General features: G+C 36.0%; 1 protein-coding gene across 3 annotated transcripts in view; it reads right to left on the reverse strand.

The window, feature by feature from the left end:
- ST6GALNAC2 (ST6 N-acetylgalactosaminide alpha-2,6-sialyltransferase 2) overlaps nt 1-13,168 on the reverse strand; it is a 68,359-nt gene extending 55,191 nt beyond the window's left edge. Inside the window, exon 1 of one of the 3 annotated variants that reach the window (XM_074260819.1) lies at nt 12,778-13,168. In XM_074260819.1, the coding sequence (XP_074116920.1) occupies nt 12,778-12,902 (125 nt within the window). In that variant the 5' untranslated portion in view covers nt 12,903-13,168. The remainder of the gene's footprint in view (nt 1-12,777) is intronic. The other 2 variants (XM_074260818.1, XM_074260817.1) reach the window with 2 other exon arrangements.
- Between the last annotated feature and the right edge of the window lie 934 nt (nt 13,169-14,102).

The raw sequence follows: 14,102 nt of genomic DNA on the forward strand, positions 1-14,102 counted from the left end.
ACTGGATTTGACCAAAGGTATTCCTAACTCCAGGATCTGTGCTTTATCCACTTTGCCATCTAGTTTCCCTATCACAGGAAGGATTTGAGAGCAATAGTTTAGGAAGGAATTCATTACTTTGAATATTTTAAATTAAATTACTATTGTTCTAAATATACTATTGGTATATTAACACAAGTTATATTTTGACATTTTATGACCTTTTCCTTGTTCAAGATCTTTATAAATGATACCTCAAATCCTCTCAGGGAAAGAGATGTCTGAAGACATGAGTGGATTATATTAGTTTAGACATTTCTTTTTCTAAACTAGAAGTTTAGATTGGATTTAGGTTCATGTTAAATCAGATAAAATTATTTCTGGTAGACTTGTGCCTAAGATGCAAATTATATTAGTGTTAATTTTCTTTTATTCAACATGACAAAAGTCCACACCCTATAATTTCATCAGGTGGATTGGGGGTGGGGAGGCTCAACTTGTCAGAGATTTCTTCATCAACTTCCCATGATATCTATATAAACTTTCCTAGCACCCTTATTTGTTTTTTTTTTTTTATTAATTTTATAATTATAATTTTTTTGACAGTACTTATGCATGGATAATTTTTTTACAACATTATCCCTTGTACTCACTTCTATTCCGAATTTTCCCCTCCTTTCCTCCACTCCCTCCCCTAGATGGCAGGCAGTCTCATACATGTTAAATATGTTATAGTATATCCTAGATACAATATATGTGTGCAGAACCGAATTTCTTGTTGCACAGGAAGAATTGGATTCAGAAGGTAAAAATAACCTGGGAAGAAAAACAAAAATGCAAACAGTTTACACTCGTTTCCCAGTGTTCCTTCTCTGGGTGTAGCTGATTCTGTCCATCATTGATCAATTGGAACTGAATTAGATCTTCTTTTTTTTGAAGATATCCACTTCCATCAGAATACATCCTCATACAGTATTGTTGTTGAAATGTATAATGATCTTCTGGTTCCATTCATTTCACTCAGCATCAGTTGATGTAAGTCTCTCCAAGCCTCTCTGTATTCATCCTGTTGGTCATTTCTTACAGAATAATAATATTCCATAACCTTCATATACCACAATTTACCCAACCATTCTCCAACTGATGGACATCCATTCATTTTCCAGCTTCTAGCCACTACAAAAAGGGCTGCCAGAAACATTTTGGCCCATACAGGTCTCTTTCCCTTCTTTAGTATTTCCTTGGGATATAAGCCAGTAGTAGCACCTAGCACCCTTATTTGTAATAGCAAAAAACTGGACATGGTCCATATCCAATATTTGTTAATGGCTGAGCAAACTATGTATTATATTGTCATAGAATATTATTGTACCAGAGGATGACAAATGTTAAAAATACAAGGAAATATGAGAGGACATGTGAGAAATGGTGCAAAATAAAGAACCAGAACTCAAAGACACTGACTGTAATTAGGTAAATACTTAGAAATAAGTCATCTGCTTTACTTTCCCAGTTCAAACATGCATATACCCTCTCTCTGCCATATATAAGTAAAATTCAATACACTTGAAAGTTTCAATACTTAAAATTCAATACTCTTTAAAGCAATGGTTCCTAAAATGGAGCACACAAGATGATTTATTGGATTATGAAAAGAACACAATAGAACTTCTATTTATCATTTATCTAAAAATCAACCAATAAGTCTTATTTGCCTTTTCTTGTGCCAAGCAATAATTATACAAAGAAAAAGCAAAAAAAAAAATTCTGCTCTCAGGAAAACTGAATTCTAATAAGGGAGAATATATACAAATGCAAACATACATACATACACACACACACACACACACACAAGATATATAGGAATAAGCAAGGCAATGTCAGAAGAAAAGTTTCTAGCAATTAAGGGCATTCTTACAGAAGGTGGCATGCGAGCTGAATCTTGAAGGAAGCCAATGATTCTAAGATAAATGAAGAGGAAAAGCTTTGGAGGAAAGGCTGGGCAAAAGCATGGGGAAGAGAAAAACATCAAATGAACTATAAAATTAAAAAAAAATGTAGACAGGAGTATTATGGAAGAAGAGTTGGAAGTAGGAAGGGGCCAAGTTGTGAAGAGCTTTAAATGCTTTAAAAAAAAAAAAAAAGGCATTCATATTTAATTCCAGTAGTAATAGGGAGCTATTGGAGGTTAGAGAGATGACACAATCAGATTTATGCTTTATTTTTAGGACAATCACTTTGCCAACTGTTTGAAAGATAGATGGAAATGGGGAGAGACTTGAGTCTGGATGAACAACTATAAAGTTAATTTAATAGTCCAGATGTAAGGTAATGGTTATATCAAAGGAGAGAATGGGGTATAAATGAGAAATGTTATGAAGGTAGGATTGACAATACTTGGCAACAGATTAGATGGAGGGGATGGTGAGTGAGTGAGGAATTGAGGCTGATATCTTGATTGTGAGTCTGGGTGATTGGGAGAATGGTGGTGTCCTCAGTAGCAATAGGGAAGTTTAGAAGAGAAGAGGATTTGGGAAGAAAGATGAATTCAGTCAGGGACATATTGACTTTAAGATATCTTTGCAACATCCAGTTTGAGATGTGCAATAGGCAGTTGGAGATATAATCCTGGAGGTCACAGAAGAGATTAGAGCTGGATAAACAGATTTGTGAATCATCTGCATAAAGATCATAATTAAATCCATGGGAGCTGAGGAAATCACCAAACAGTATAAAGAGAGAATAAAAGAAAACACAGGATAGAGCTTTGTGGATCACTCTCATTAAAGAGACATGGATGAAAATACAGAAAAGAAGACAGAAAGAATGAACAGAAAGAAGAGAACCAGGAGAGAGAAGTGTTACAAAAACCTAGAGAGACGAGAGTAACAAGAAGAAGAGGATGATTGACAGTGATGAAAGTTACAGAAAAGTCAAGAAAGATGAGGATTGAGAATTAGATTTGGCAATTCAGAGATCATGGAGAACGCTTCTGGGGAGAGTAGTTTCAACTGAACAATAAAGTCAAAAATCAGATTATAGAGGGTTTTTAGAAAAGAATGAGAGGAGAGGAAGTGGAGGAATCTATTCCCCAAGGAAGTTAGCCACAAAAGGTAGGAGAGATATGGTACTCTAGCTAATAGGAATGGATGGATGGCTCAAGTAACATTTTTATGATAGGAGAAGACATGCTTGTAGGCAGTATAGGAACAGGGAGAGATTGCATATGGAGAAATTAATAGGGAGAGATTTAAGATAAGTAAAAGTGGCAAGGGCACAATCCTTTAGAGAAGATAGGATGCATCTTTGATTCAATTACTTTGCTGTAAATAAAGTAGAGAAAGAAAATAAAGCTTATTTATATTCAGGGTATCTGAGATGTCTTAGTCCATATTAAAGCTTAAATATACACTAAGACTTTTGGGAAATGCTATATTTTAAAATGATTGCTGATACCTTTTGCATCACCTACATTTTCTTTTCTTTTATCTTTAACTTTGTTAGAAGCTATTAATCTATGACTACAAATAATTCAAAATTTTTTAGAAAAATTGTTTGAATTTTACTTATAGATATGTTATGCAGAAAAGAATGATCATCACAATTTTGACGCAAAAGATCTTCCTGTCTGAGGAGAACAACCCTGGTTAGTAGAACAAATTAGAAAGTAGAAGTAGAATGTCAGTAGAATTTGGAAACTGTCCAATTACATGATTTTTTATTTTTTTTATTATAGCTTTTTATTTACAAGATATATAATGGGTAATTTTTCAGCACTGACCCTTGTAAAACCTGTTCCAACTTTTCCCCTCCTTCCCCCCATCCCCTCCCCTAGATGGCAGTTAGTCCAATGCATGTTAAATATGTTAAAGTATGCAATTACATGATTTTTCACTGTATCCTCCTCCCCACTCCTTCTCAGAAAACCATCTCATAATAAAGAATAAAAAAAAAAGATTCATCAAAACTAGCTAAAATATATATATTTTTAAAAATTTGACATTCCAAGCCTCTGATCTCCTACCTCTACAAAGAAGCAGGGGAAAGTACCTTCTCATATTGCACAGGAACAGTGAGGCAGTACAGTTGGTAAAGCTCTGGGCTTTCCTCAGACACTTTCTAGTTGTGTAACCTTGGACAAAACACTTAGCTACTATTTGCCTCAGTTTCCCCTACTGTAAAATGGGCATCATGATTATAGCATCTACCTCCCAGGATTATTGTCAGGACCAAATGAGGTAATATTTGTAAAATAATTAGCCCAATACCTGGCATGTAGCAGGTACTTAATAAATGCTTCTTTCCTTTATATTTTGTGGTCATTATAACAACATCATTACAGTTATTTTGCTTTTTCTATTTCCTGCTTCTACTTATTTTGCATTAGTTCAAATGTCTCCCCAAGTTTCTCAGTGTTCATTACATTTACATTTCATTATATTCATGAGTACCATACTTTATGTAGCCATTTTCTAGCTGATGGACAACTACTTTGTTTCTAGTACTTTGCCACACAAAATGCTACTATACATATTTTTGTGTATTGAAGCTTTTCTTGTGGACATTTATCTATTTCAACACCACTATGTAGCATTGGATTCTCATTCATATTGCTTTCAAAATGGTTGAACCAATTCATAGATTTAACAAGGTACTAGTATGGGAGTGGAGAAAAAAATAGAGTGAAAAATGTAAGTGATTAGACTGATGTTTGGAAACTGACATTACATGTTTTGTCTTCCAATTTGCTCTGAATATTGCTTCCAATATTGCTCTATAACTCCTCCTGTATTGATTATTCCCATTTTTTTGTCATCTTTGCCATTTGCTAGATAAGATTTTAGTACATACAGTAAGGGTTTAATAAATGTTTATTGATTTATTGAATAATGAAACCTAAAGTTGTTTTGACTTGTACATCTATAATTATTAATGTGATGGAGCAATTTTTTATATAGTTGTCAATAGATCGTGATTTTTTTGAGAAGTTTTAAAATATTCTTTGGTCATTTATTGGGATAATCTCTGTTTATCTCTGTTAGTTGAATGTATATCTCAGTTATCTGATCTCTATCAAAGATATTTGATACAAAGACTTCTTTTTCTTTTTCTTTTTTTTTCTTCAGTCTACCATTTCCCTTCTTACACTTTACTTTCTTCCATGCATTGTTAAGATTTTATTGAATTTTTAAAATGGATATATATTAAAGATATTGATCTAGAATTCTCTTTCTTTTCATTATCCTCCAACTTAAGTAGGTTTGTATTTGACTCATAAAATCAACTTGATAGAATACTTTCTTAAATAATTTTTTTGTACTCTAGGTATTAATTGTCCCTTAAAAACTTGATAGAATTATCCCATAAAGCCATTTAAACCAGGGTACATGCCCCCCCATCCCATAACTCCTTATAGCTAAATTCCTATTTAGTATACTCTCAATTTATATTTTTATAGATGATCCTTTATTTTCAGATTTTAATTTTATTTGGTATAAAACTGTGTATAGTAAATTATAGCAATTCTTTTTACTTCTTTGTTGTGATATCACCTTGTTCCTTTTTTAAAAAAAAATTTTTTTGTTAATTCAATTTCCTTGCCTCATTTCAATCAATACCTAGATTGACTAAATTTTCTAGTTTTTTTTTTCTTCAAAGAATTAGCTTTTAATTTTGTTTATCAGTTCTATCAATTTATCAGTTCTGAGATTCAGTGGTAACTTAATAGATTAAGAGCAGGCCTCAGAATCAGGAAGACTTGGTTTCAAGTCCTGTCCCTATGCAATTTTTCAGTACTCTGGGTACTTTTCTAAGACTATAGGTTGCAAAGAAGATGCTGACATGCATTGGTACAAGGCATATCTCATCCAAGAATTCTAGATAGTCTTTTCAATAGCCAATTAATCCATTTTTCCTTTAATTTTCAAGATTTCCTCTTTTGTAATTATTTTAGTTTTCTTTGTTGGCTTTCTAATTTTTAAAAATACATATTCAATTCTTGATCCTTTATTTTTCTATTTTGGTAGTTATGTTTTAGGGATGTAAATTTTCCTATGAGGACTGCCTTTAGCCACATCACAGAAATTTTGGTTTGTTGTCTCACTATTATCCAAAAAACTGTGTCCACAGATGGACTAAACCAGCATGAGGATAACTAAGAAGTTTCAAGCCCATTGATAAGTTTAAAAGGTTTCTATCTCAAACATGTGAAAACTTTCCTTAGTGGAATGAATGGATGAGAACAATTTGTTCCATTGACCATGAAGGAAGCTGAAGCAGACATTGTGGAGTTCTTTGAGCTTTGTCAGTCATCAGAGATGCTAAAGTCATCCACTGTATCCTGGACCATTGCCAGTCATCTTGACCTTTTGCCTTACCATTGAACTTCTATGACTCAGGAAGAGAGAGTGAGGCTGTTGATTTTATGTAACTCTACCTCACTTAAGCCCAATTCACATACAAGTAAAAACACACCCTGTGATGTCATTGATCCTCTTTTAAAATAAACAGTGAACAAAAACTATAATTATTCTATATTAGTTGCATAACTCTTCAGTTTGGGGGAGTTTTTTTTTTTAATTAATGGGGGTTAAGGAAAGCATCTGGTATGAAATCTTATTGGTCCCATGATCTGGAAGTCTAGCTTTATTAATACATATTTAATATATGAATCAAAGCCAATATCCTCTCTTGCTCTGTACCCAAGTTGGTCCTATATCATGTGTGGTATTCAAGTATCCTGAGGGAATGGTAGAAGTTTCACAACATGGTTGGGGTTAACTGTAAGACCTTTAAGTATTCATTGGTTTTCACTATATTATAGCATATTTGACTTCACATATGTCCAGGTAAGTAGATTTAAAGATTATATTACCTAGTTTCAACTAAACCAATTGTACAAAATGGAAAATTTATTTTAAAAAATTCTTGCAAAAAAAATCATGGCTTGAAGGCTTGAAGATAATACTACTATGACTACAATAAGAAGATGGAAGAAAACAAAAGAACATGGAAGAGTTGATGCTTCTATTCCCAATATAAGGTCTTCATCAACCATATCATGAGGATAAAAAAAAAAAAAGGCCACAATTACAGTCTAATCCATTCTGACAAGTAGGTAAATAATTCAAAATGATCAAGATTATGTAAACTGTGTATAGATTTTGACTCAGTTGCATTACTATAAAGTATATAGGCTGCCAAAGAGATCAGAAAAGGAAAAGGTCTATGTACAGTAAAATATTTTGAGCAGCTCTTTCATTGTACCACCTTTTAAAGACTAGATAAACAGATTATGGGTCATGAATGTAATGCAATATTGTTGCATCATAGGAAATGGCAAAATGGATAGTCTCCATGGGAAGTGAGTCAAGATGGAATGAATATAACCAGGAGAATAATATGGGAAATGATAACATTATAAAGAAAAACAATTGAAATATTACTGTGCTATATGAAATATGAACTAGTTGATTTTAGAAAAACATGGAAATATTTTATTTTATTTTTTATTATAGCTTTCTATTTATAAGATATATGCATGGGTAATTTTTCAGCACTGACCCTTGCAAAACCTTCTGTTCCAACTTTTCCCCTCCTTCCTCCTAGCCCCTCCCTTTGATGGCAGGTGGACCAACACATGTTAAATATGTTAAAGTATATGTTAAACACAATATATGTATACATATCTATACAATTATTTTGCTGCACAAGAAAAATTGGACTTCTTAGGTAAAAATAGCCTGAGAAGGAAAACAAAAATGCAAGCGGACAAAAACAGGAGTGGAAATGCTGTTGAGGTGCATACTCATTTCCCATAGTTCTTTCACTGGGTATAATTGGTTCTCTTCATTATTGAACAATTGAAACTGATTTGTTTCATCTCATTGTTGAAGAGGGCCATGTCCATCAGAATTGATCATCATATAGTATTGTAGTTCAAGTGTATAATGATCTCCTGGTTCTGCTCATTTCACTCAGCATCAACATGGAAATATTTTCTTTCTTTTTTTTATTTTTTTCTGAGGCTGGGATTAAGTGACTTGCCCAGGGTCACACAGCTAGGAAGTGTTAAGTGTCTGAGACCACATTTGAACTCGGGTCCTCCTGAATTCAAGACTGGTGCTCTATCCACTACGCTACCTAGCTGCCCCAAAATGGAAATATTTTCAAGAAATAATAATGAGTAAAATAAGTAGAACCAAGAGAACACTATATATTCTAACAGGAATATTATTCAAAGAACAGCTCTGAACAACCAATTTATTTTGCATATTTTAAATTCACAAATCACTACAAAAGAAGATGCTATCCTCATGAGAAAGAACTGATAAAAAGAAGTATGCTCAGTATAATTTTACATATATATTTCAAATGGTGGCCTTCTATGGTAAGGAGTGAGGAGGGAAGGAGACAATTCAGAACTTAAAATGTCACCAAAATTAATTTAATTTAAAAAAAGAAAAACAACTTGTAAAGAATTTAGAACACCAATCAATATAATAAACAACCATAACTACAGAAAACCAGTGATCAAACATGCTTTCTACTTTGTGACAGAGAGGTGAGCACTCAAGAGACACAAATACATTATTGGATGTAGCCAAATTAGGAATTTTGCTTTGCTTAACTCTACATATTGAATTTTAGGGTTTTTTTTTCCTTTTTTGTTGTTTAGTTGGGGAGAGATGAGATATGCTTGTTAATTTTTTATCTACTATTATTAACTATAAATCTTGCTCTAAGTGTGTATTGTGTTTTAAGATATTATCTAATGATACTATGAAATCATTACAATTAAGAAAACATTTAAAAACTAGGATTTTGTTGCTGAAAGCAATGTAAACATGTCACCAATAAAACTCTTATATTTATACATTTAAAAAATTTTTACTCATTTAAAAACTTTCTAAAGAGAAAGTTTCTATGTTGTTGAGCAGTTTTGTTAACAATGCAAAAAAGTAACACTTGAACTCCTTTACAAAGGACAACATTGAAATCAGGAAAGATGAAAGTTAATTAGAATTTCAAAATAAATCTTTGCATAATTGATGAATGGAGTTGAAAAAATTCAAATCATGATTTAGTAGCAAATGATGCATTTCTTCTATTTGGATCTCTGTATCTTTTTCAGTCATTATAGATACCTATTGAAACAATGAACTTAGAATCAGACATTTGACTCCTGGGTCACAAAGTGTTAAAACAATTTTTTATGTGATGAAGCACATCACATTCCTCTCACCAAAAATTATTATTATTTTCATGAGAGCAAAAAGGCATTTTATTCCATTAATAAAGTAAAATTATTTTAAAATTGTTATTTATTTCATCTGTATTTCAAGTTATTTTGTGGGTATGTCTGATAATGTGCAGAATATATGATTACAGTAGCACATGAATATAATATATTAGTAACTAAGTATGCATATATTGTAGGTGCAAGCTCCAAAATGTTTTACTGAAACAGCTGCCTGGATGAAAGGGTTATTGTCAGGGAAACAAAGACTGCTTTGTTGCAGTTTGCCTCCAGGAGCTGGAGCAGGTTGAGACCAATGGAGCAATAAGCCAGGGAATCTGTCCATCGGAAACCAGATCCCTCTCCTTAAGAACAAAGACAGTGCCCTCTGGGAAGAAATAAGGAAGAATATTTTAACAGACCTGGAGATAAGACTCCAAGAAGAAAAAAAGGATCAGTTAAAGGGGAGGGGGAGAGTGAAGGGCGGCATTTCTAACTCTTTAGGTTTTGTCAGCTTGTATTTCACTTTAACTCAGGTAATGCAGAACTGCTCCCAAAGACTTTCAACACTCGCTTTGGGATTCATTGCCAACTCAGCTTCCAAGCAAATGCAAACCCCAGGACAAATGCCTTTGGAAACCTTAACCCCTATGGGAAGCTGCTGCTGCCAGGGAGAAGTCTGTCCACTTCCCTTTACTTGGACCTCACCCTGTGCCTGGCACTAGGAGCAGCCAACTTGGCCTCCAGGTCTCATGGCAAATTGTCACTTCTGTCATCTTATTTCTCACATTTCTTATTCCTCTCTGTAATTCCCACTGCAAATAGATAAGCCTGCTCATCACACCCCACATTCAAAGGCTCTAAGACTTCCACTTGTATTAACATGTAATATCCTTTCTCTGAAACACTTTCTTCTCTCTGTTCCAATCAATAAATCTTTCCCCCCTTTGGCTCAAAATACACTTCCCCTCTGAAACTTTTTTCTTGATTCTAAGCATTGCTCCAACTTACCATGTTAGGTCCTCTTCCTCTGTTTTAGAGACCTGTCAAACTGTACTACTACCTATCACTTGCTCCATGAAACCTTCCCTGATTTTCTCAGTGAAAATGTTTTTTCCCTTCTCAAATTTACCTTGAGAACTTTGCCTGGATCTTCCCATTGCTTGTATGACATTCTACTCTGTATTATATTGACTCAAAAATGTATATGAGCTTACTAACATCCTCCTCTCACCATTCCTGTTTTAGAAATATTAAATCTTTTTTTTTAGGCTTCAGACTAGGATACTGAGGGGGAAAAAAAGATTCTAATATTAGAGGGGGAAGAAGGGGAGTTTTTGAACAATATGTGTGTTTTGTAGATTATCATCTATTCTTATTAATTTGCATGTATTTGCACTTCTTTCTTTAGTCTGATAGATTCCCTAAGAGCAGGGGCTATTTCTGTATAAAGGAATTCTTCCCTGGACAAATTTTAGGAGGGTTTTCATGAAGTTGAATGAGGAAAAAACTCACATCTTTATTTTCACTGACCTCTAACTGAAATTTAGCATTTTCTTCAATTATGAATGTAGGCAACAAACTACAGTAGTATTAGGTTTCACCAGACTGCCAAGGGGACAGAAAGGTTCATGAACCACAAAAGATTAAGAACTTCTGCTCTATAATAATCTGTTTGGGAACAATATAAGCAATGGTTAAGGAAGAGAAGAAGCTAAATGATACTGAGTCTAGATCCATAGACTGGGACCCATGCCTTCCTGCCACTGGAACTAGTAGGGGGAGGAAGTGAAATAATTCATTAATCAGCAATAGCATATGAATGAAGTCTCAGAAATGGAGGCAATCAGACTGAGACAAGAATGGATACATGGGGATCTCTGGGAGGAAATGATGGGGATGCTGAAGATAAAAAATTCAGACTTTAGAAACCAGGGGTATCCCAGCATCTAGTTCCTTTCCTTGTATCTTCAGATAGAGAGTGGCTTTACTTGAAGCAGGCTGGCTGAGATAAGTTCATACCAAAGAAAAACTCAATTATGAGTGTGAAACATATATGCCTTTTATAAATATATTTTAAAAAAATATTTCAGGGTTCTAATGTAAAATCCCAAATCTCAATTGAATGAAAGATCTAATCAATTTTACTTTTTATAAGTCCATTAAGTTCAGGAAGGGACTGGGATCTCCAGAAACCAAGATTAGAGGGAAAGCACTTTTGTCAATTAAAGGAGGTAACCAAGAACTTTTGTTAACCAAAGAAGGTGGTACTAAGTTTAGTGTTTCACCCTTGGACTAGAACTTGATATTCTAGGAAGATAACATTCTTAAGAGTATCTCTCCCAAAATTAACATTTTAAAAGACTAAAACTTTTCTTTGTGAGTCTAGTTTTATGTCACTATGGAATTTGCCTTTGTTTCAAAATTACTATAAAATCGTAAAGGATTGTGGCAGAGATTTTCCAATGTTTGTGGGGGGGGTTGATTTATATTCTTTAGCCCCAAAAGACAGAATCAGGAAAAAACAGGAGGCAATAACAACAACAACAAAATTGAACTGAAATGGAAATGGCTGGTTTGGGGAATGGTGAGTTCCTCTGTCCTAGCAAGTCTTTAAGCAGAGATTGAGTGAACCCTTATCCATGTACAAGTCAGTGCTGTTGAGGTGCTTTCCAGCTCTGTGTGATTCTGTGACTCAAATCTAAATTTTTTTCTTACAATCTTCAAAGCAATATCTCCAATCAGTAAGTACCAAAGGGAATTTTCCCAAACCAAACCTTGTGAGAGGCTGAGCTTGCAGTTCCTGCCTCCCTGATTAAGAGAGTCTGGAGATTTGGTTAGGATTCAATAAATATTGGTTAAGCACCTATAGAGCCCTATGCACTGGCCTATATGTTTAATGGATTACAAAGAAGTGGGCCCTGACCCTATAGGGACTTGAAATTTTGAAGACTGTAGGAAGCAAGGATCCTCACCTCCAGTCTAAATTTCTTTCCTCTTTCTTACCTTCCAGGATATAGATATTTATTGCTCCCTAGGAAGTGAGGTGAAGTGAGGTGGAGACTGTGTTCTTTCGGGATGGCATATGTCCAGACCTTTGGGTCACAATGTCCTGCAAGGTGCCATGAGTTTTGGAGATTGAGATGGGGGAAGGGGGAGAAGGGGACATAGAAAAAAGTAGGGATAAGGAAGCACTGGAAAACACTTTTTTTCAGCCTCTTCTTGAGCAAGTCAGAGCAGCTCTGACTTCTCACCTTCTGACATCCTCATGGGCACAGGCTGTCCCCCATTCCCACCTTGACCTCTGTAGTCGACCCTCCACATGTCAGATTTTCACCCTACAAGCGGTTCCCCTGAGCTACGTTGAAAAGATGGAATTTGGGGAAGAATTTGATGAATGGGTATCACCTACACTGGAGCAGGGAAAACAGAAGAGACTGAGTTCTAAGGGGTCCCCAGAGGAAGGCAGACTGTTGCCCGGTGGAAGGATGCTAGGAAGAAGTGCCAGGTCTCAGTTTTGTACTCCCGGCTTCAGCGATTCCCTTTCTGGATCTCCTTACCTGGCTCCTTGCGCGGGGCTGTTGGTCAAATGCGTGGCTGAATAGTAAAAGGCAAACAGCAGCCCCGAAGAGGCTGCCGAGAACAGGAGCAACAGCCAGAGGACCATCCCGTTTGGAGTCCGCATCCCGCCAGGCCGGGGGAGCTCCGTGGGGCTGCCTTCTTGCGTTGTAGAGTTCTCCTGGGGGTTGGTCTCAGGTCCAGGGAGTAGCCAGCACAAGGTGGGCAGGGAAGGAGAGGAGTTCCCGTGCTGACCTCCACTCCCCGCCCTCTGCTGGACTGCTCCCTAGTCTTCCCTTCCTCTCCCCATTTTCCTTTTCCTTCACTCTAAGGGGTTGGACTGGCTGCTCGGGAGACTTTTTCGGGAAAGGGAGAAGTTCAAGTTGAAGGCGTTCACCTTCCGCCCCTCCCCATGCGCCCCAACCCCCTGAGTCTCCATCCTTTCTCTGAGGTTGTTAGTCCGCAGACAAAGAGAGAAGGAGGGAGCTATTGGGGCCGCGATTGGAATGGGGTAGACGGCAAATAGGAGCTTCTGATTTACGAAACCAGGGGCCCAAGGCAGAGGGAACTGTAACCCAGTTCGACTCACCCTCCCCGCGGATGTGCCCCTTAAGCGTGCCCTTCTCCAGCAGAGTTCCGAGGAAATCCCTGGCTCGCTCTCCGCTCTGTCCTCCCTAAACAATCTATCTTTATCCCTCTTCCCAAAATCTCAGAACAAGAGTGATTCCGAGGTTCCAGAGGCTCTTCTGAACATAGTTTATTCTGCTCTACTTGTGGGAAGTTGGAAATTGTTGAGAGAGGGGCTCTTGGGCACTGTTTGATGTACTCGGATGGGCTTTCAGACCAAGAGATGCTGTCCCCTAGTGCCTCATCCTGGTTTTGCATCACATAAATCTCCACCCCTCGGTCCCCACCCCCTTTTCCCGCTGGCCTTGGTCCTGGGACCTGTGGCATTCTATTGTTGGATGTAGAAACGTTATGTTGTTATACTTTAACGTATTTAACATGTATTGGTCAACCTGCCATCTGGGGAAGGGGGTGGGGAAAGGAGGGGAAAAAGTGGAACAAAAGGTTTTGCAAGTATCAATGCGGAAAAATTACCTATGCATATATCTTGTAAATAAAAAGCTATTTTAAAAAGGAAAGAAAGAAAGAAAGAAAGAAAGAAAGAAAGAAAGAAAGAAAGAAAGAAAGAAAGAAAGAAAGAAAGAAAGAAAGAAAGAAAGAAAGAAAGAAAGAAAGAAAGAAAGAAAGAAAGAAAGAAAGAAAGAAAGAAAGAGAAAGAAAGAAAGATTATGTTGTTTGTCCTTCTGGAAGAAGACCATGA

Source organism: Sminthopsis crassicaudata, chromosome 4 (assembly GCF_048593235.1).
Source record: "Sminthopsis crassicaudata isolate SCR6 chromosome 4, ASM4859323v1, whole genome shotgun sequence".
NCBI classification, from domain to species: domain Eukaryota; kingdom Metazoa; phylum Chordata; class Mammalia; order Dasyuromorphia; family Dasyuridae; genus Sminthopsis; species Sminthopsis crassicaudata.